Source organism: Myxocyprinus asiaticus, chromosome 33 (genome assembly GCF_019703515.2).
Source record: "Myxocyprinus asiaticus isolate MX2 ecotype Aquarium Trade chromosome 33, UBuf_Myxa_2, whole genome shotgun sequence".
In the NCBI taxonomy this organism is placed as follows: Eukaryota; Metazoa; Chordata; class Actinopteri; order Cypriniformes; family Catostomidae; genus Myxocyprinus; species Myxocyprinus asiaticus.
In genome coordinates this window covers 21,603,219-21,624,238 of record NC_059376.1, presented here as the reverse complement: position 1 = coordinate 21,624,238, position 21,020 = coordinate 21,603,219, and the positions used below count along the sequence as shown (strand labels likewise).

The following is a 21,020-nucleotide window of genomic DNA, read 5'->3' as shown; positions in this document are numbered from 1 at the left end:
TGCAGTTAACTTTTACCTCAATGGCTTCATTTATCTTGATGAACTTATAAACCAATACAAAACAAACTGAAAACAATTTACATTTTCCTTTATTTAAATCAATATGAATTAAACAGTGCACAGTATTAAAAACAACAACATGCATTTTAACATGACCTCGTATAACAACCACCCACTGTGACTAATCTGGGATTAATCGCTGTCACTGTCTCCCTCGCTGTCTGCCTCATTTACATCCACACTAAACTTGTATTCTTGGTCGCAGCCCATGTAGGCATCGCTCATGAAGTACAGTGTGTAGTTGTGCACACCCACAATAGGTGCCACAAAGTCGAGTTTCACCTGTGAGAGGAAAGATTACCACATTGTTATAAATGGAGAAAGACACTGACATTACATTGAGGGGCGAGATACATATGTTTATATTACTACAATTACATTTACATTACATTATATATATTCTTTTTAATGTCCTGAACATCATAACATAAGAGCAGAACCAACCTTGGCCTTCTGTTGAAGAGTCAGCCTCTTGATTGAGATGAGGCTGTTCGATTTGGGGTCTCCAATAACCACCCACCAGCCTTCTTCACGTTTCTACACAGACAAAAATACATTATATAATGCTTCATATTCACTAAACAAAAATCTAACTTGAGAGCTTTTGCAAGTGATGTTAAGACAGTTGCTTATTGAGTTCATAAAGATGGACTCTTACCTGAGGGAACAGTGGTGCAATAACGGGTCCAGTAACTTCCTCTTCTCTTTCCAACTGCACTTGGACGACCACAGGACTGCCACTGTGAACACAAGACAATAATTCAACCTCTCCAGCAAAGCCTTAGGGTAAAAGTGTGGCCGGTTCTGGCCACCCCATGTTACACATGTCTGAAATGATTGAGCTCATCAAGAACAGATGCTCTTTTAAACTGAAGCCCTTTGCTTTTAGCTCCTACCTTTTGATGTCCTCTTTGTCAGCCACTTCGTAGGAGAGCTCAATGTTGGGATACCGATTACAGAACCGTGCCACATCGGCCATTTGTATATCTGAAAGCTGCAGCAGAGCAGTGCGGTCCTCATCTTCCATCTCCATGATATCAAAGATGCTCTCCACACCCTACGCATGTCAACAAAGCAGAGTTAAGACAAGCCAGACAGCCAAAAGACATGAAAATATTCCAAGTGTTTAGATCCCCTAAGCCACTCAAGCCACCTTGTCTGTGCAGCGCTTGATGTGTTCAGAAGTAAAGTGGGGTAGTTGCTTGAGGTAAGAGTCTTTGGACCACATGGCTTGTGTAACCATCTGAGCCAGCTCCATGGCAGCCAGTGCTGGACTCAACCAGCCATTACTGGAGAGCACGTCCACGCATGCCTGGATAAGTCGCACAGCCTGGACACAGGCAAGAGAAAAGCAATTTAGAATTTTGACATCACTTACAATGTACAAGTTCATATGTTCTCAATTTGAACACAGTTATTGGATCTAGAATGTGCTTCAATGACTTTTTACCTTGCTGAGTATCTCTTCGGTATCTGACTGGAGCTCTGCGCTCAGCTGCATGCGGGACAGATGAGACTGAAGCAGCAGGTTGGTCTTCACATGAGGGTCATTAAACTTGGGATTGTTCAGTTTATGAGGGACCTTCTGAGCCAGCTGCAGAGGTCAAAGAGGGTTTAACACAGAGCTCTAACACGGTCACATTTGTTCTAAGAATTACACTTGGTTAATAAAGAGGTGTTTTACTCACCTGCCGGAGCAGAGTGTCCTCATGGTGCCTGATGGGAATGTTTTTGTACTCTGCAGCATTGGAGATGATCTCAATGAGGCCGCGGATCTTTGTTTTGGCATTCAGGGACATGCTGAACAGCTCTGAACAGAGGACAAATATAATTCAGATTTCACATACATTCTCACTTACATCCCGTCTAAACCTGGTATTAAAATACATCTCGGGTGATCCAATCACATGTGGTCAGATGAGACGCATCGCTGTTTACACCTGCTCGCTTAAATGCGTATCCTGTGACCACTTGTGTTTGGATGTCGAGGGAAGGGTCTCTGATATATGATGACATCAATCACTACATGATAATAAACCGCAAAAAGTCATAAGACAAAGCAAAAAAAAGGCATGCTGTTTCTTCCAGATGCAGTTGAAACTTAATCTAAGCAGCAAGCACAAATGCAACATTTCGAGCAGAATACCCAGTTATTTTAGTGCGGTATCTGTATTAAAGAAGCTTCAGATGGGTGTGCTTGTCATCTGTGTCCCTGCATATTGATTTAAGACACACTGAAGAAGATCTGTGAAGTTCTCGTGCTTGTGTATGTATTCGCTTTTTCAAATTTTCCATTTGGACTGTTATTTCTAGGGGTGTAATGGTTTATGGTGGCACGATACATCGTCGTTAAAAAATGTGATGCGCATCATGGAGATTGGACTTTTTTATTATTATTATTTTAGCTTCTATTCTCTAATACGCACTATGTCTACGTAATGCGGGCATACAAATAGAAATTGCTTCATTGCACCCAAGGAGCTCTAAAACACAATTGCATACTAGCAGCCACAGGTGTTGTATGATGAGTTCGGCTGAAACTGCAAAAACTGAATCAAACAGAAAAGCAAATGTAATACAGGGAGCAGCAGGAGAGGTTGAATGTCTGTTTTAAGTGCAAGATAAAATTTACGTTTACAGAGGTTTAATGATGGTACCATATTAATCTACATATAATGCTGAATATCATGTATAATAGTGGTACAGGGGAATATAATTCTAATGTCAAATGTCATGTCTGATTTGATTTAATTAATTTAAAGTAAATTATTATTTAACTAGATAAGCATACACTTCCATTTAGATGTAATCAGAGACAATATTATTTTAGAAAAGTACAATTTTAATTTAAAATATTTTAAATGGATGTAAACAGTGACAGTGTGTAAGCAGCATATGTACCTAGCATAATACTGTATTTTCAATAAGCAGAATTATTAGCTAATATTTCCATTCTGTGTCACTACTGCCCTCTCCTGGGCTGATTAAAAGCCCCATTACATCTCTAATGGATCATTTAGCACTTTTAAGAACAGTACTTTTAACTACATTTTAAAGGAAATTAACTGTTTTGCATATGTCTTTAAAGTAGTAAGTAGTGTAGTAATAATGCCCATAAGTAGCAAGTTTATAATTCTTAGCATAGTGTTTAAAGTAGTCAATTAAACAGAAACAGGCCTCACCGATGGTTGTGTAGTTAATGTAGTAGTAGGCTGCGATCATGCCCAGATTCAGCGGTGCCACGTCCATCTCATCCTCAATGCTGATACACTTGGACTGCTCCAGATCCTGCAGGGTGTTTTCCACCAGCTCAGACAGATGATCCGACAAGTGACGGTGAGACATCCCTGTCACAGAAAAACAACCAATTTTTTGGAGATTTTAGGCTTTGATGTATTAAACCACTATTTAAAAGTCTGTCTGTTGAAGTTGGTTAAAAAAACGTGGCTTAAATACTTTTAAATGCATTCATAATGCCACAGATATTAAAGGCTGTAAAGCCTAATTTTGAATGTGAAATTGAATATGAAGTAATATTTCTGCTACAGTGAAGATCTCCTAGGCAGCACTGAAGGTTCTGTGGTTCCTCACCCTGCAGGTTGTAATAGTTGGGGTTCTGGGTCATGCGACGGTACAGAAATGTCCATGTCAGGTAATCCACGGCATCCTGTTTGTTCTCCACTGTCTTGGTGACGATCTCAGCATTGAAATGGTCATGGAGACAGTGGTCCAGGTGAGATTCGACAGGCAGAGGCTCGTACAGGAACTTCTTAAAGAAATCCTACAGGAGCAAGACAATGATATGCAAAATTACTTATAACAAGAAAAAGAACAGTTATCTTAAGACGCAAAGGTTAAACAAAAGACTTCAATATGTAGATTAACATCAGCTTTACCTTTTTGGACCCCTGACACATGATGACACAGCGACCCTCATCATCCTGTAGAGGGCGATTGGCCTTCCCTACCATCTGCAGGACATCATAGATTGGGTAGTCCACATACCTAATTAAAGAAATACACTTTTATGAACACAATCCAGATACACTGGGTAATTATTGGGGATGTCAATTGTTTGACTAAATTGTAAAAAATTTTTTGTTGCAGTTAAGGAAATACTTACGCATGTATTTTGCCATTGTAGTACTGTGTGTCCATGACAATCACCAGATGGGCAGAAATGTTAGTGCCCCAGCAGAGAGAGCGAGACGCCACCATCACCTGAATAGCACCTGGCAAAAGAGAGGAGAGGAAAAATGCTTCCATCAACAGACTGTCCAACAAGCTACAGAATGAACTGACTCAGTTCCACTGTACTTCAAAGCATGATTTTTAGTTTCTCTTCAAATTTCATACCAGACATGAAAAGATGCTCCACAATCCTGCGCTCGGTAGCCGAAAGGCCCTCATGCAGGTACCCCACCCCATTAGAGATGGTCTCCTTCAATGTGGCATCAGAGAAATTCTCCATGAATGGAGCCAGGTCCTTCTCAGTTGAGTGCAGGAACCTTTAAGTAGAACAAGAAGGCCTGTGATGAGATGCTTGATGTAGCCAATGATTAAAGCTTCCAGAAGTCACAGACAATGGTTTAATAAGAGTGTGATAATACGCTTCTCAAAGTACCTTTGTGGGACCACATCTGCGGCACAGAAGGTGAGGATATCGATAGCAGTGAGGCGAGTTTGACGTCTTGATGGCACAAACACCAGCACTGGCTTGGATGGGGAGTGTTTCATGATGGCATGATACACAGGTTTAGCCATGGACAGCATACGAGTCTGTGTGTGACTCACATTGAAGCCCTGTAAAAGAGAAACAGAAAACAAAAGCAATGAAATATGTGGAAAAAGTTAAAAGGAGATGATTTCAATTTCACAAAGTAGATCATCCTTTTGTAATTTAAGGTCATGAGGGTCAGAAATGTACTCTTCAAAAATAAAGGTAGAGTGCTCCACACCTGGATGTGAAGCTCAAGAGGAACCGGCCTGACGTTGGGGTGGAAGTTGAAGGTGGCCGTGGTGCTGCAGCCGAGCCAGTGGGCCACATCTTTAGCATTGGACAGAGATGAGCTGAGGGCCACGATACGAATGGGCCGCTCAATCTGAGATGAGATGTACCTCATCCTGGAGCAAATCACCTCCAACACAGGCTAGAGGAGACACGCAGACAAGGTGTTAGAATTTCAAAACATAATCGTTATCACTAAAAAATGTATAAACTAATTGAAACATAGGGCTTAAAAGGCTAAAAAAAAGCTTGTGCTTCTTGTTTCGAAATTAGCATGGAATAAAATATTTATACGTTAACATGAAATTTAAAACAATCTTACTCCATTGTCTCCTCCAATGAGATGAACCTCGTCCACAATGAAGAGGCTAACATTCTGCACGTTCTTCCTCTGTTTCCAACGGCGAGACAGGATGTCCCACTTGTCTGGGGTGCTGACGATGATGTCACCTTTACCCAGCAGCTTAAGGTCAGTGCTCGTCTCACCAGTAAGTAAGACAACCTTCTTATTCAAAGTGTCCTGGAACTTTTGGTGCCAGTCAATAAAGACCTGCATGAAAACCAGAATCAAGATTATGAAGTTCACATTTACAGTCCTCGGTTTTTGAATGTCAGTTCATATTAACATTACGAATGCTCTCATATTTACAGTAAATGGCAGAGTTTTGTGGATATACCTGTTCGGCCAGTGCTTCCATGGGTGTGATGTACACACAGCGGCCCTCTGTGTTGTGTAGGAGCATCCTGAGAATGGCAAACTCGGCACATATGGTCTTACCGCTGCCAGTAGGGGCGCCAACAAAGACATTGTCATCGCTGTTGTACACTGCGTTGAACACTGATGGAAATGCAAATAGAGTTATTAAATTTAGGTATGAATCCACTATGGAATCTGTATGTATTGGAGAATCTAAGTTTAGGTACCCTGGGTCTGGATAGGGTTGAAAAAAGGAAACGTCTGGTAAAGGCTCTCAAAGGCTGCGTTTCTCAGAGCAGACACTGGCAGAGGCTGCAGGTCCAGCAGCTCGGTGGGAGGAGGATACTTCTCTGGTAAGATCAGGTGACGGAATGAAACTGGCAGCTGCGTCTCACATGCTTAAGACAGTGAAAGAAAAAAATAAATAAAAATCAAGCTAACCTTTGGGAGTGACACTTCCAGACTAATGCAATTTCACCAATGCTCCATTTTCTTTACAAATGGTGCAATGGAGTTGGTTGCTACAGCTCTCACACATCAATCTCACACTACATTAACACTGTAAAATGTGTTACTCAAGTATGCTATAGCAGTATGTTCTGTAGTATTAAGTTGTTTGTATCATGTTGTCAGTAGTAAAATCACTTACACAGCCAGCGGTCTGAAGCTATGCGAATGAAGTACTGTGGAGGCAGAGGCTCAAACACGGGCACGAAGAAAGTGACCAGATGTTCGTCCTGAGCATACTTGGCCTTTAGGAGAAAGTACTCATGATGCAGGACAACCTCACTGTCTACATCCTCCACTAAGATCCAGAAAGCCTCGGATGACCCATGTATCTGAGGTAATGGAGTCATCATACCACAATTAGTGACTTTATTTGCAAGCTCAATGTCAACGTGTGGAAAACTTTAGATGAAACAGCTTGGGGAATGACAGTATTCTTAAGACAGCACTGACCTTGTCATCCCACTGGAAATCTGGTGTGATGGTGAGTTCCACTTTCAGAGTGGAGCGAGTGATGGGCTGCAGGTGAACTGCCAGGTCCAGCTTTGGGAACTGATGGACATACTTATGGATGGTCTTCCCCATCTTTGGCATGCGGATCAACTCACCTGAAAGAAGTTTCAGATTATGAGCAATTAATATAAAGTTGCACTTGATACAACATTGATAATGCTGGTTTGAGTATCAAGAGTGTAGCAACAAAAACTACTCACCAATTTCATTGTGGTTCAGATCGTAGAGACGTTCAAAGGGGAAGTTTTTCTTCTCTATCTTTTTGATGACCTCCTCCGGAAGCTTGCGGAATTGACGCAGAGGAGACATAGACTGCCACCTTAACAGTAATAAGCCAAAAGCATGAGTATTGCATTGTATGAAAAACAAAAGATTTGTGGGGTCAACAAAATCAGCACCATAGTGACTCACATCCTTTTGTCAATCATCTTGCAGAGATTCAAAGTCTTGTCAGTAAGTTGGGCCCAGCCTCTACCCAGAACAATCTCAAAGATTGCCCTCATCAACCTGCCAGCACTCTGTACAATCAAACACAACAATTATACAGAAAATCTATACATTCTCTCAGGCTTTTAGGTGCAACTGCTTTTTTCTAGAAAGCTATGCTTTCTTTCTTCAATTTGGCCTCAACAGGAGAGTATTTCAGAACGCAGATGTTCTTTATGACTTACCTGTGTCACATAGACCATGTCAGCCATGAGGGCAAAGCCCTCCAGTTTGAGCTGAGAGATGTATGCCTGCAGCAGCACATTAATCTGAGAAAGACAGATAACAAATTCAAATTAGGATGGACAACGAGGCTATATTCTGATTGAATAACAGTCTCCTTCTTACTACACTGTGCATACTGTGAACTTTTTACCATAAAAAAAAAAATACAAACATGTTTTTAAACAGTAGTATGCTACGTTGTCACTAGATTTTATTGTAGAGCACGTTTAATTCAGCAAGTACTGTACAGATATCTTAGAAATAAAAGAACAATTATTTTGAGTAAAACAAATGACTTTTTATAAACGTTTGACATTTGACAGAAAAAAGTTTGAAACTAAATTGTTGAAAACGGTTGATATTACTCACATAGGTTCATTTGTCACCAGAAACTGTTCCAAGCACATTGCATTGTGGGATACAGTTTGCCCTATTGCATAATGCACATCTTGTCAAATGCAGTAGGCCATCTGGATATTCCATGCATGCACAAATTTGCATAGTGTGCACAATCTATAATAGCATGCTATTTTGAACATTGTAGGGGTTTCTGGATCTTTGGGTTGAAAGCGAATCAATTAGATTCACAGGTTTCCAATTTGATGAAAATTTTTTCGATTCTATACACAATGAAATTCAATTAAAGATTCTGTAAAAATATAAAAATACAATTAATTCCATTAATCCATTAAAGATATCATTAATTTGCATGACTTTTCCAGGCCTAGAAAACAATGTTAAAATTCCCTGATATTGACAGGTTTTCCATGACCATGGTAACCCTGAATCAGTAAAACACCATATGACTACATTCAGTTTCCTCAAGGCCACATATACAAATAAGGAAAAGAGAAACGCAATATCGACTAGTTGACTTCAAATTAAATATTTTTTGCACAGCAAGTCCCAAACTAAACAATGATACCAGTAAAATGGCACTATATATCTTACAGAAAATAACGGCTACGTTTCCCTGCAATGACATCAATTTATTTCAGTAGTGGCCATGCAATGAGCTGACGGCTGTACACTGCTTTGAGGACGTTTCACTCGAGACAAAAGCACAAGCTGTCAACTGCTCATGTGACAGTCAGTGGCCGTCCTGAGGAGAGATCAGACATGAGGTGCTCAAAAGCTGCTCGGAAAACGTTTTAATGAAAGTTACGGACAGAAATGGGAGCGGGCGTGATTCCATGAAGGGTGACAGAAGAGTACAGCGTGCATCTGTGAGGGGAGAGCTATGAGGACGCGCTCCGAGGCGTGCTAGAGAACGACGCCACATATGTCTCCATTAAATCTCACATGCAACTAATTAAATATATATAAACATTTTAAAATATTGTACACAGTTTTGTCAAATCACGATTCGTTCGATTTTTGAGCATTTTAAGTCAATTATTAACTAGGGATGCCACGATTATACGGTTTTACTCTTAACCGCGATTAAAAATGTCACGGTTAATTTAACTGTAAGAATTTAGAATCCACGGTTAAAACTGTGAAATGCTTTATTTACACATGGCAAAATATGATATAATATAAAAGTTTTTCATAAGATTTTTTTAAGCCTACATGTGAAAAACTCTTGTGCTTGTGTGGGTACTGGAGCTGTTACTATGGCTGCAGATGGTGTCCGCGTGGTGCTTGGCCAATTAAGTTTTAGTTTAGTTTGCCTCAACCCCAGGCTTTACGTACCATGAAAGTTGGTCGGCTTTTAGCGGTGTTCATCACCATATCAAGTTAAGCTACAAGGCTACCCTGCTCTGTAGCAGGTTTCGTTCTGGATTACAGATCGCTAACAGATGCTGAACCATTCAGCTGTGAGTAAAATGACATCTCTGATGCAATCAAGTCACTTCTCCGTGTCTCTCAAAGCACACTTTACAAATTAAATCTCAGAAATCCACAAAATCGACTCTTCATGATAATTTATTTGAGAATCTAAATGTAGATTTTCAGAAGCTAGTGTAGTATTTTATTTAAAATTTAATTGCTTTTCATTAACCATAGCAAAAATATCTTTGAAAATATAAACATAATATATTAGGCTATCTATAAAACAGCCAGTGAGATGGATTAATATGATACCTGCAAAAGAAAAAAGAAAAAAATAGTTTTTTTGCTATGGAAAGGGGTGAATGCCACCCAAATCCCTTCTTTCTTTCATGGACTCGAGAAGAACATACATTATTTTACTTGAAGTTATAATAATATAAGCAATATAAGCAGTACACAAAATACGTCTTTTATAAAAAGAACAAATACGTCTTATTACATAAAATTTTTTTGCATACCATATTCCAAGTGCTCACTTTTTAATTAATCAATAGTAGCATTTTAAACTTTTTTTTTTTTTTTTTACTGAAGACAATGAGCAAACTGTACATCAAGAAAGAGAAATAAAAAAAAAAGTGGAAAGAAAGTTAAAGCATCACCTCTTTATTTTTTAAATATTAAATGAGATAGGACATCATACCATTTTAAATGTTACTTTCTCCATTTGGTATATTTCCTAAATTGTTTCTCTCCATCTTTGAAACTGTGGGGGTTCTGGTTAAAGGCAGTTTTTTGTAATCTGTTTCAAAGCTGCTATTCTGATTACCCTAAATATATTTTGTTCAGTTTTATTTCTTAAGGACAATGGCATTGCCTGCAAACTAAGGTTTTCTGGATGTATTTCTATTGTGCAGTTAAATATTAAATTAACCTGTCTAATCACTTAATTCCAATAAGTTGTCAATTTAGAGAACTCATATAGAATTTGACTGTAATGAGCATTTTTTTTCTCCACAATTTCTCCAAAAATCCCCTTTTACCATACTATTATATTTACTTTGAATAACAAGTGTTATAAAAAAAATCTCATTTGTATCTTCCAAGCATATTCCCTCCAAACACTGGACTGAGTAGTATGGAATGTATTATATGATATTTCTTCCCAGTCTTGCTGACTAATTTTTATTTTTAATTCATCCTCCCACATACATATCATTTTATTCAGAGTGTCCTGTATATCTCTTTCAAGTGCACTCTTTAAAATTCCTAAAATGTTTATTGGAATAGTTATATTGTATCAATTATATAATTTATTAATGGATGCATTTCCTTTTTTATTTCTTTTACTTTAACTTCTTTTAATAAATATCTTCTCACCTGTAAATAATTAAATTGTGAATTTGGAAGCTCATACGTTTTTGCAAGGTTTGAAAAGGTATCCATTCCTTTATCAGTGAACAGTTGATGATATCTTTTCAGACCTCTATCTGCCCAAAACTTAAATGTTTTATCTAATCTATTTAGCATGAATTCAGGATCTTTAGCAATTTCTTGTAAATTAACTATATCTTTCTTAATTTTACTATTTTTCTAACCAAATCTATTGATATAAATGTGTTGCTTTGTTTGGGTAGGAACAGGGATATACTAATAGGGTCCCCCATTTGATAAATTTCCATCTTCCTCCATTTCACTTCAGATTCGTCGTTCATCCAAATCAATATAGGTTGAATTTGGGCAGCTTTATAATAATTTATACAATTTGGGAATTCTAGTCCTCCAAGCCTTTTTGACAGCTTAAGAATTTTAAGACTAATTCTAGGTTTCCTTTTATCCCATATATATTCACAAAGTAGTTTATTCCATTGTCTAAAAACACTTTTTGATATACTAACTGGAAGATTTAAATTGAAGCTTTAAAAATTCATAAGCCTGTGTGTTCTTGTTGTGGGCCTACAGTATATAAATTCACTTACGCATTGATATACCAGCTGTTTTTTTTTTTGTGTTCTTTTTTATCACATTAAGAATTTGTTTGCAGCAGTCCTCGAGCTCTCGTAGCAGCCGCTGTTTCTTCTTGTTGTGTAAATGTCTTTAATTCATGTGTTTTAAGTCTTCATGATTTCATGCTGAACTCTTGAGCAGTGTAAATGCATTTAAATGTTTTTATATTTTTAAAACAATATCTTGCGCACAATTTAATTGAATTTAAATTCTTATTTTCATAATCATCAGCTTTCAGCAGAGAGATAAATCCCAGAGTCTCTCGCGAGAAGTGAATCGCGTTCTCCCACACGATTGGTTGTGCGCTGCAAACGTCACTCATTCATGTGCACGAGCGCGTAATCTAATCTTAAAGTCAGGCTCGAAGCCTGAGTTGACAGAGAAAGTTGATGAGCTGCATCATGGTACCAGTTAAGTCTGATTGAATTGGTTTGAATTTGTCAACCTGAAACCAATCCTGAAACCCAGTGACCTTCATGGTACAGCAGTGCCAGTCCTACACCATTTGGCACCCTAGGCGAGACAACATTTTCTTTAGTAGCCTATATATATATATATATATATATATTGTGAAGCAATAATGAGTGGACTAAAAACATAGTCACCTTTTCACATTACACAGCACAAGATGAAGTTTATCAAAGTTGCCTTTCTCAAAAGTCTGCTGTGGCAGTATCATGGTACAGTGATGGTACAATATGGTAAAACCTTGGTATTTTTATTATATACAGTACACCTATATCATGGTATTTATATGGAAGGCTACTCCAAAGATAATGCCCAAAAAAACATGGTATTGGTTTGGTAATTTTTGTACTTTTAAGCACTTTCATGTAGTGTTTTGATACACTTTTATTTAGAAAATGTCTTTACCTGATTCACAGACTGCACTAACACATGACCTTCTTTAACACTGGCAGACAATTGAATGCAGCTGCAGGTTTTGTTTCAATTAATTGTAAGTAAATATTCACTTCATTCAGCGTTGTTTATGTTCTCTGTCTTCTAAAGCATCCTGTTACTGTTTTACTGCGTGACAAAGAGCTTCAAACGATTCAGCCCGCACGTTTCAACGACAAATTCAATGAGAAGAACAGACTGAAATTCACACGTGCGTCATCACTCCGATTCACGTGCCCCGTGCTAGTCTATGGCTGTGTTCACAATGGCATACTATCCATACTACTCTCACTGTTTTTGCCAAACAGAGGTATAACAGAATCCATAAGAGTAGTATGGTAGTAAGGCATTTAGTACACGGTCTATTTGTTCCGTGGGGGGCGCCACAACACATTATTGGAGCATTTAAATGACTCACTGAAGATGATGGATGTGAAACAGGCAGACAGAAAGATACACATCCTACAAATTGGACAGATTGCTCCACGTTGCAGCACGCATGGTGACAGCACGCGGTGCATTTGCGTGCAGTCACTTTCAGCAAATAAACTTTGAAACGTTACATCTTAAATCATCGTCATTATTTAAAGCATTGCTTGTGTACAAATTCACTGCATTCAACAATAAATATAAATTTTAGTCATTATAGGACTTTAAATCGCCTGCTGTAAACAATGTTCTCATTATTATGCTTAGTCCAAAGGTTTTGTTTGTGAGCTGTTGACAGTAATTTTATGTTGGGGTGTCTGACAGACGGATTGCTTTCGTAAACTGTTGCAGAAGAAAAGAAAAAAAAATCGGATTCTGTAAACTACCCAATAATCTTACATTTACACACTTTTGAAGCACTCTGGTTACAACATTGAAGCACATCACTGAGCTTGGCTAGATTGGAGCGTCTCTATATACCACCTATTTATTTTTTGTGTATTCATCTCTCTTTATATTTTAGGGCTGCCCTTAGCATCCATATATCCCCCAGAAATATGTCTACTAACACGTTTAATTGTAATATGATCTGCATTTTTTTGCCTAAGTGCTGCTGCATAATAAGAAAATTTGTTTTATAAATTTTATTTCTCGGACGGTAATCGTCAAAAACTCACACCGCGGCATCCCTATTATTAACCAATACTAATGAGTCTTGATTCAAAAATCAGATTTTAAGATTGATGTAGATAAATCGGCAGGATTAGTAATCGATGCACCCAGAAAAAGTGTGACATTTCTTTCTTTCTACTAAACACAAACCTTTGCGCTGGGCTCTTCAATGCTTTCCTTTACTGGAATAGGGACTCTTTCTAGTAGTTTCTGAAGCTCAAGTTTTTCCTCCTGCCAATCAAAGAGTAATAATAAGCACGTTGGTCAGTGCAGTCAATTAATCACAATTTCAGTTGGTTTTTAAATAAGGCACATACTTCTCTGACTGTGATGTTCCTGAACTCTGATGAGAGAGAGAACACCCTGAAGAGCTCGATCTCACTCAGTGTGGGCTTCAGCAGCTGGTTATAAGTCATTACAGAATCGTGGGTGATGTAGAAATGGCTGGCGATGCGGCCAAGGTCTGTGACCTACAGCAGAACACATTACACAGCATTGAAACAACATCTGTTGCTTTCATTTGATTAAAGGGCTAACTGATGTGTTCAGAAACTCCATTATCTTTGTTTAGGGATGTAAAGCTGGTACAATCTTATTTATCATACATATCAAATGATTTTCTGAGAGCCCAGAGTTTGAGGAAACTATGTACCTGAAAGCTGCCGGATCTCTTGTCATATTTGGCCAGGTTGTTCTTCTCCAGGACAGTGGCAGCTGTGTGCACCAGGTCCATCCGCCGTCGCTCCAGCAGGGGGTCAGAGCTGCGATCGTCATGGGAGACGCCATACAACGTGGGGTTCCGCAGCATCCGTACATACAGGTATGTGTAACCCAGCCAGTTCACTGCATCCTAAAAACAGTTACAAACAAATCAAAAATGCAAAAGAATCTGAACCACCAAGACTACCAATATTAGGAACATTTAAAATGACACCTTCAAAAATCAACAACAAGGTAGATGAGGTTAAACATTAATTGTCTTGGAGGCTGTTAACATTTGTTGAAAATGGTTTTGTAAAAATGGTTTACAAAAGCATGGCTTTGATGGATGTAGCGCAGGTGCTTTAAAGGGATCATGACATGAGAAATCTAATTTTCCTTGATCTTTTCACATGTAAGACTTCATTGCACTACAGAAACATACTGTAAGTTTCAGAACTCAAAACCTCCCCCTCACTGCAAAAAGAGCATTTGTTGAAACCAAACTGCCAAAACGACTTGTTCTCTATTTCCTCCAGATTGTGATGTCACACTGGTATACATTTGCATCTGACCGCCTCCACAACAACACATCAAAGCCTAATTTACATTAGCTCTGTGGCCCACCCAGAAGTGGTGAACTGTGAGATGGCAAGTAGAGAGCAGGTCAGTCAAGAGCAGAGAGCCAATCATAACAGTGGGCGTTTACCGTCAAGTCTTCAAGGAGAAGCAGCACCAAAACAGAACGTTTCTGACAAAAGGTCAGAATGAGGGTGGAAAATGATCATATTTCAGTAATCATGTTTTTAGTGCAAAAAAAAGGCACGCCATGACCCCTTTAAAGGGGATGAATTAAGGTTTAGCTTGAATTATCTGTCGGCAAGCTAAAACCCTCTCAGTCTCCCAATCAAAGCACCAGCACAAAATTATTTTGACTAGATGACTTCCCTTATTCTGTAGTTGGAGAATTAGTGACCATCCTAACCATCCCCAAATATCATCTAAACAATTTTGTGGTTTCAATATTGATAATTCTAAGATACAGTAAATGCCTCTGCCAGGATTATTGCTGAACAATGGCGGCACAAATTGCTGACTAATGAATGTATGTGTGAATTTCCAAATATCAAACCTTACCTTGGCATTCTGCACGTTGCCCAACACTATCTCAGCATTGAGCATGTCGGGTAGTTTGGCCACCATCTGGCTCTCGATGGGCAGCTGCTGGTTGAGCAGAGAGAGGTAATACTGAAGTTCTCCATGAGAGGTAAGCAAGATGCCCTCTCCTTTAGAGTCATACTGTGGTCTGCCAGCACGACCCAGCATCTGTGTTCCATAAAAGCAAGTCAACACTTAGAATTTTAGTACTCTGACCAGTTTAAAGGAAGATTCCAGGTTCAATACAAGTTAAGCTCAATTGACAGCATTTGTGGCATAATATTGATTACCAATATTGATTGCCCCTCCAGTTTTTAAAACCACATTTAAGACTTTTGAAGACCTTTTTCAAGACCTGAACAAATAGAATGAATACTGTATCCCCATACCAAAACAAATCAACACAATCTCAAAATAAATCATGTATCACAGACTCTTACTTAAAAAGGCAGGGGCACACAATAAACATGGCCTTAACATCGCTTATCAGTAAAAAAGTTTAAAATACTCAAGACATGTGTTTTCCACATTTATATAAAAACTGTACAAAAATACCATATATTTATATTAAAATTGGTTTATGTACCATTATATAAACAAATACAAATTAGAGGTCGACCGATACTGGGCTGTGCTGATTCGATAATGTGTTGAAAGAAAGCCAGTTAGTCTGCAAATCGTTTTTTAAAGAGCACCTATTATGGTTTTGCAAATATTACCTTTCATGTAGTGTGTTTTATAGCTGTTTGTGAATGTAAAAAAAGTCTGCAAAGTTTCAAAAATCAAAGTGCACGACAAATGGAGTTATTGACTCCCAAAAGAAAGAACCGATTCTGTACACCTGAAACAACTTGTTAGTAATTCCAGACTTACTTCCTGTACTAACCTACGTAATTTGGTAATAAAAAACCCACCTCTGGTCTTCACTGGCTGCTTGCGAACAGCTTTGACCCGCCCTCAAACACTACACTAAGCGGCAGACCAATCACAACAGACTGGGATTTTTAAAAATACCTCTAAATGACATTCACTGAATTAAAGGAGAAACAATACTTTTTATTAAGTTTGATTCAGTAAAGAAATTCACTGCAAAAAATCCTATTATCAAGTTTTTTTGTCTTGTTGTTCATTTAAAATTGTCTAGAAATCCTTCAAACAAGATACATTTTCTTGAGAAGTAACATACAAAATATTTAGACTTGCTTTAAGAGAATGCATCTGAAATATGTATTTTGTATGTAAGTGCATGTTTTCACTTGGCTATACTTCTGTGAGTGCAGTAAAGACAAAATATACTTATATTCAAGATCTATTCTCTAAAAGCAAGTCTAAATATCTTATATGCTGCTTCTCAGGTGAATGCATCTTTTTTTTAAAGGATTTTTAGATATTTTAAAATATATGTATTTTTAATATTATATTCAACATTCTCACATAAAAAAAAACTTTATTCTGCAGTATAGCTGCTAAAGAAAATGTATGTTGTTTTAAAGGTGAAGTCAGAAGTTTACATACACCTAAGCCAAATACATTTAAACTCAGTTTTTCACAATTCCTGACATTAAGTTGTAGAAAACATTCCCTGTCTTAGGTCAGTTAGGATCACTATTTTAAGAATGTAAAATGTCAGAATAATAATAATTTTATTTCTTTCATCACATTCCCAGTGGGTCAGAAGTTTACATACACTTTGTTAGTATTTGGTAGCATTGCCTTTAAATTGTTTAACTTGGGTCAAACATTTTGGGTAGCCTTCAAGACAAGCATCTCACAATAAGTTGCTGGAATTTTGGCCCATTCCTCCAGACAGAACTGGTGTAACTGAGTCAGGTTTGTATGCCTCCTTGCTTGCACATGCTTTTTCAGTTCTGCCCACAAATTGTCTATCAGACTGAGGTCAGGGCTTTGTGATGGCCACTCCAATACCTTGACTTTGTTGTCTTTAAGCCATTTTGCCACAAATTTGTGGTATGTTTGGGGTCATTGTCCATTTGGAAAACCCATTTGCGACAGTTTTAACTTCATGGCTGATGTCTTGAGATATTGCTTCAATATATCCATATAATTTTCCTTCCTCATGATGCCATCTATTTTATGAAGTGCACCAGTCCCTCCTGCAGCAAAGCACCCCCACGACATGATGCTGCCACCCCCATGCTTTACGGTTGGGATGGTGTCCTTTGGCTTTCAAGCCTCACCCTTTTTCCTCCAAACATAATGATGGTCATTATGGCCAAAAAGTTAAATTTTTATTTCATCAGACCAGAGGAAATTTCTACAAAAAGTAATTCTTTGTCCCCATGTGCACTTGCAGACTGTAGTCTGGCAGTTTTGGAGCAGTGTCTTCTTCCTTGCTGAGCAGCCTTTCTGGATATGTCAATATAGGACTTGTTTTACTGTGGATATAGATACTTGTCTACCTGTTTCCTCCAGCATCTTCACAAGGTCCTTTGCTGTTGTTCTGGGATTGATTAGCACTTTTCGCACCAAACTACATTCATCTCTAGGAGACAGAATGCGTCTCCTTCCTGAGAGGGATGATGGCTGCGAGGATCCATGGTGTTTATACTTGTGTTCTATTGTTTGTACAGATGAACGTGGTACCTTCAGGCATTTGGATATTGCTCCCAAGGATGAACCAGACTTGTGGAGGTCCACAATTTGTTTTCTGAGGTCTTGGCTGATTTCTTTTGATTTTGCCATGATGTCAAGCAAAGAGACACCGAGTTTGAAGGTAGGCCTTAAAATACATCCACAGGTACACCTCCAATTCAGTATACCTCCTATCAGAAGCTAATTGGCTAAAGGCTTGACATAATTTTCTGGAATTTTCCAAGCTGCTTAAAGGCACAATTAATGTAAACTTCTGACCCACTGGAATTGTGATATAGTCAATTAAATGTGAAACAATCTGTCTGTAAACAATTGTTGGAAAAATTACTTGTCATGCACAAAGTAGATATCCTAAACGACTTGCCAAAACTATAGTTTGCTAATATTAAATCTGTGGAGTGGTTAAAAAATTAGTTTGAGGACACGTGGCGCAATGCAAGAAGCAGACATGTGAGCGATTAGCTCTGCGCACTTTGCTAGTTTTTTTAATAATTTTCAAGTTATAATCCGGTGAGATTCGATACACCTAGTTACATATTTGCTCTTTCAGGTAAACATGGCAAAGAAGTAAAAATCCTCAGACCCTGGAGACATTAAAAGACACTAACGTGTTCAAGCGGAGGCCTCTGATGAGATTGCGAGCCGGGGACTCGATTTGGAAAGCATGTCGGTAGAAGAAATTCAGCGTCAACTGTCCAACATCTCGGTGATGCTGACAAAGGTGGTTGCTGACTTGGAGGATCTCGCTGTAATACGTTGATCGATTATGGCGATGGAAACAAACTTCTCAGAGTTGGTCACAAGAGTGTCGTATATTGAGAAACGGACCGATTATTTGGAGACATCGGAAAGGGAATTATCCGCTAATCCGCCCGCGTCCAAAACAGACTTGGAATGCATTTTGGAAAAACTTGAATATTTTGAAAATATGAGCCGAAGGAATAACATACAGATTGTTGGAATTCCTGAACATGAAGAGGGCAGGGATATGGTGAAATTCCTTGACGAGCTCTTCCCGAGTCTGCTCGACATGACAGGCCATAAACTGGAAATCGAGCGAGCTCACAGAGTCCCGGCTCGCGGATCTGCTGGAGGAGACAGGCCCCGATCAATTCTGGCCAAATTTCTGAGATCATCCGATAAAGATCTCGTGTTGCGCCAGGCGAGGAGCAAAGGAAATCTTTCTTGGAGGAGTCACAATATTTTCTTGTTCCCGGACTTTGCGAGTTCGACAAGAGAGAAACGTGATCGGTTCAAGGAATGTAAGAAACACTTACATCAACGGAAGATCGCTTTTGCACTGATGTTTCTGGCCAAACTGAGAATAGACACCAGGCAAAGTATTTACATGTCCCAAACAGGCACTCTCCTTTATAAATACATTGGAGTGAGCCATTTGATGTTTCTTATATTAGGGGACTGACTCGCTGTTGAGTGACTCGATTGTCTGAGAAAGTTGGGTGCTATTTTTGTTTCTTTTTGCATTGGCACCGCTTAGCGGCTGGAGTTTGTTTCGTGGCATGACTTTTTCAAGAAACTTTTGCATTGACGCAAGATCGCTTTTACACTGAAGTTCCCGGCCAGATTGAGAATGGACACCACAAAATATCTACATGCTCACATAATGGACATCTTTTATAAAGTTGATGGGCTGAGTAAGTCATGATTTATTTTTTAATGCGCCCTCCGAGTGAGTTTGGCTCTTGATCATCCGAGGAACTGGGATGCCTGTTTTGTTACTTTTTGTGATGGTTCCGCCTAGTGCCTGGAGTTTGTTTTTGTGGAGTATTTTTGCGAGACATTGGAATGTTTTCGTTATCTGCTGCACTCATAACGGCCGGCTCACTGAACAATTGTCTGTCTGTCTGAGGAAACTGAATTGCTTTATATCAGCTGGAGTTTGTTTTGTGGAAGAAAACACCATCGAGACAGTTGTGAATAAATCTACATGTTCTTTGTGTTTATTCTGCCTGTTGGCTGGGGTCTGTTTTACAAAGTATTTTCTGTTATGTAACCGGACTTGAGCAATCTGATGGCAAAGTTGTTGCAGGGGCTATTGTAGGCGTACATTAACCTTTTGAGTTTAGAGGGATTGACGCTGTCGTGCACGGGGTCAATGCGCACGTTTTTCTTTTTTCTGTTTGTTTTGTTCGGGGGGAAGTTCGGGGTTTTATTGTTGCTTTAATGGGGAATGTGGTTTTATAATCTTGTTTTTGACAATTAATTTTTTTCTATTATATCAATATGTCAAATGTTAATATGAGTGGGTTATCTCTCTCCACATGGAAAGTGAATGGGTTGGGGCACCCCATAAAAAGGAAGGTTATTTCTTTTACTAAGCGTAAAAAACATGATATAGTGTTTTTTCAAGAAACACATCTTTCCCTGCAGGAAGCTGAAATATTTGGGAAGATATGGGGTGGACATGTTTTCTTTAGTGCTGGCTCAAGTAAGAGTAGGGGAGTCATTACATTGATAAGTAATTCTGAGATAAACTTGGAGGAGATTGACAAGGTAATTAAGGCCCTACCTACAGGCAAGGCTCTGGGGCCAGATGGCTTTGCCGCTGAATTTTTTAGATCTTATGCTACAGAACTGGCTCCACTTTTGTTATAAGTTTATACGGAATCATTAAAGAATGGAAAGCTTCCGCCAACCATGACACAAGCCCGGATCATTCTGATTCTTAAAAAGAGCAAAGATCCAAGCGAGTGTAAGAGTTACCGTCCAATTTCCCTGATGCAGCTTGATGTAAACATTTTGGCAAAAATTCTGGCTAACCGATTAAGTTATGACATCTCTTATACATATAGATCAGGTGGGGTTTATTAGGGGCCGCAGCTCTTCTGACAACTTTAGGCGTTTCATCAATATCATGTGGTCAGTGGCGAATGATCAGACTCCTGTCACTTGACGCCGAAAAGCATTTGATTTGGTAGAATGGGATTATCTTTAAGATTTTGGAAATATATGGGTTCGGAAATACTTTTATTGGATGGATTAAGTTACTTTATAGACACCCTGTAGTGGCGGTACAAACAAATGGATTAATTTCAGATTATTTTACTCTGGATAGGGGCACTCGGCAGGGTTGCCCTCTTTCCCCATTATTGTTCTGTCTTGCCCTGGAGCCTTTAGCAGCCGCGATAAGAAAGGAGGATGATTTTCCATGGGTGACGGCGGGAGGTGTGGCGCATAAGCTTTTACTTTATGCAGATGATATTTTGTTATTTGTTTCCAACCCCACTAGATATATGCCTAGCCTCCACAGAA

General features: G+C 38.8%; 1 protein-coding gene across 1 annotated transcript in view; it reads right to left on the bottom strand.

Moving 5' to 3' along the window:
- Positions 1 to 73: 73 nt before the first annotated feature.
- Positions 74 to 21,020, bottom strand: part of LOC127424364 (U5 small nuclear ribonucleoprotein 200 kDa helicase) — a 42,289-nt gene continuing 21,342 nt past the window's right edge. Inside the window, exons 20-45 of the mRNA XM_051669458.1 lie at positions 15,114 to 15,302; positions 13,930 to 14,127; positions 13,595 to 13,747; positions 13,428 to 13,508; positions 7,457 to 7,540; positions 7,197 to 7,303; positions 6,986 to 7,104; positions 6,726 to 6,880; positions 6,415 to 6,604; positions 5,993 to 6,163; positions 5,746 to 5,906; positions 5,391 to 5,618; positions 5,019 to 5,210; positions 4,685 to 4,863; positions 4,417 to 4,568; positions 4,184 to 4,292; positions 3,957 to 4,065; positions 3,652 to 3,841; positions 3,243 to 3,407; positions 1,749 to 1,870; positions 1,511 to 1,654; positions 1,214 to 1,390; positions 957 to 1,117; positions 719 to 800; positions 505 to 597; positions 74 to 342 (exon numbers count right to left, since the gene is read on the bottom strand). Coding sequence (XP_051525418.1) covers positions 193 to 342; positions 505 to 597; positions 719 to 800; positions 957 to 1,117; positions 1,214 to 1,390; positions 1,511 to 1,654; positions 1,749 to 1,870; positions 3,243 to 3,407; positions 3,652 to 3,841; positions 3,957 to 4,065; positions 4,184 to 4,292; positions 4,417 to 4,568; positions 4,685 to 4,863; positions 5,019 to 5,210; positions 5,391 to 5,618; positions 5,746 to 5,906; positions 5,993 to 6,163; positions 6,415 to 6,604; positions 6,726 to 6,880; positions 6,986 to 7,104; positions 7,197 to 7,303; positions 7,457 to 7,540; positions 13,428 to 13,508; positions 13,595 to 13,747; positions 13,930 to 14,127; positions 15,114 to 15,302 — 3,861 coding nt within the window. The 3' untranslated portion in view covers positions 74 to 192. The remainder of the gene's footprint in view (positions 343 to 504; positions 598 to 718; positions 801 to 956; positions 1,118 to 1,213; positions 1,391 to 1,510; positions 1,655 to 1,748; positions 1,871 to 3,242; positions 3,408 to 3,651; positions 3,842 to 3,956; positions 4,066 to 4,183; positions 4,293 to 4,416; positions 4,569 to 4,684; positions 4,864 to 5,018; positions 5,211 to 5,390; positions 5,619 to 5,745; positions 5,907 to 5,992; positions 6,164 to 6,414; positions 6,605 to 6,725; positions 6,881 to 6,985; positions 7,105 to 7,196; positions 7,304 to 7,456; positions 7,541 to 13,427; positions 13,509 to 13,594; positions 13,748 to 13,929; positions 14,128 to 15,113; positions 15,303 to 21,020) is intronic.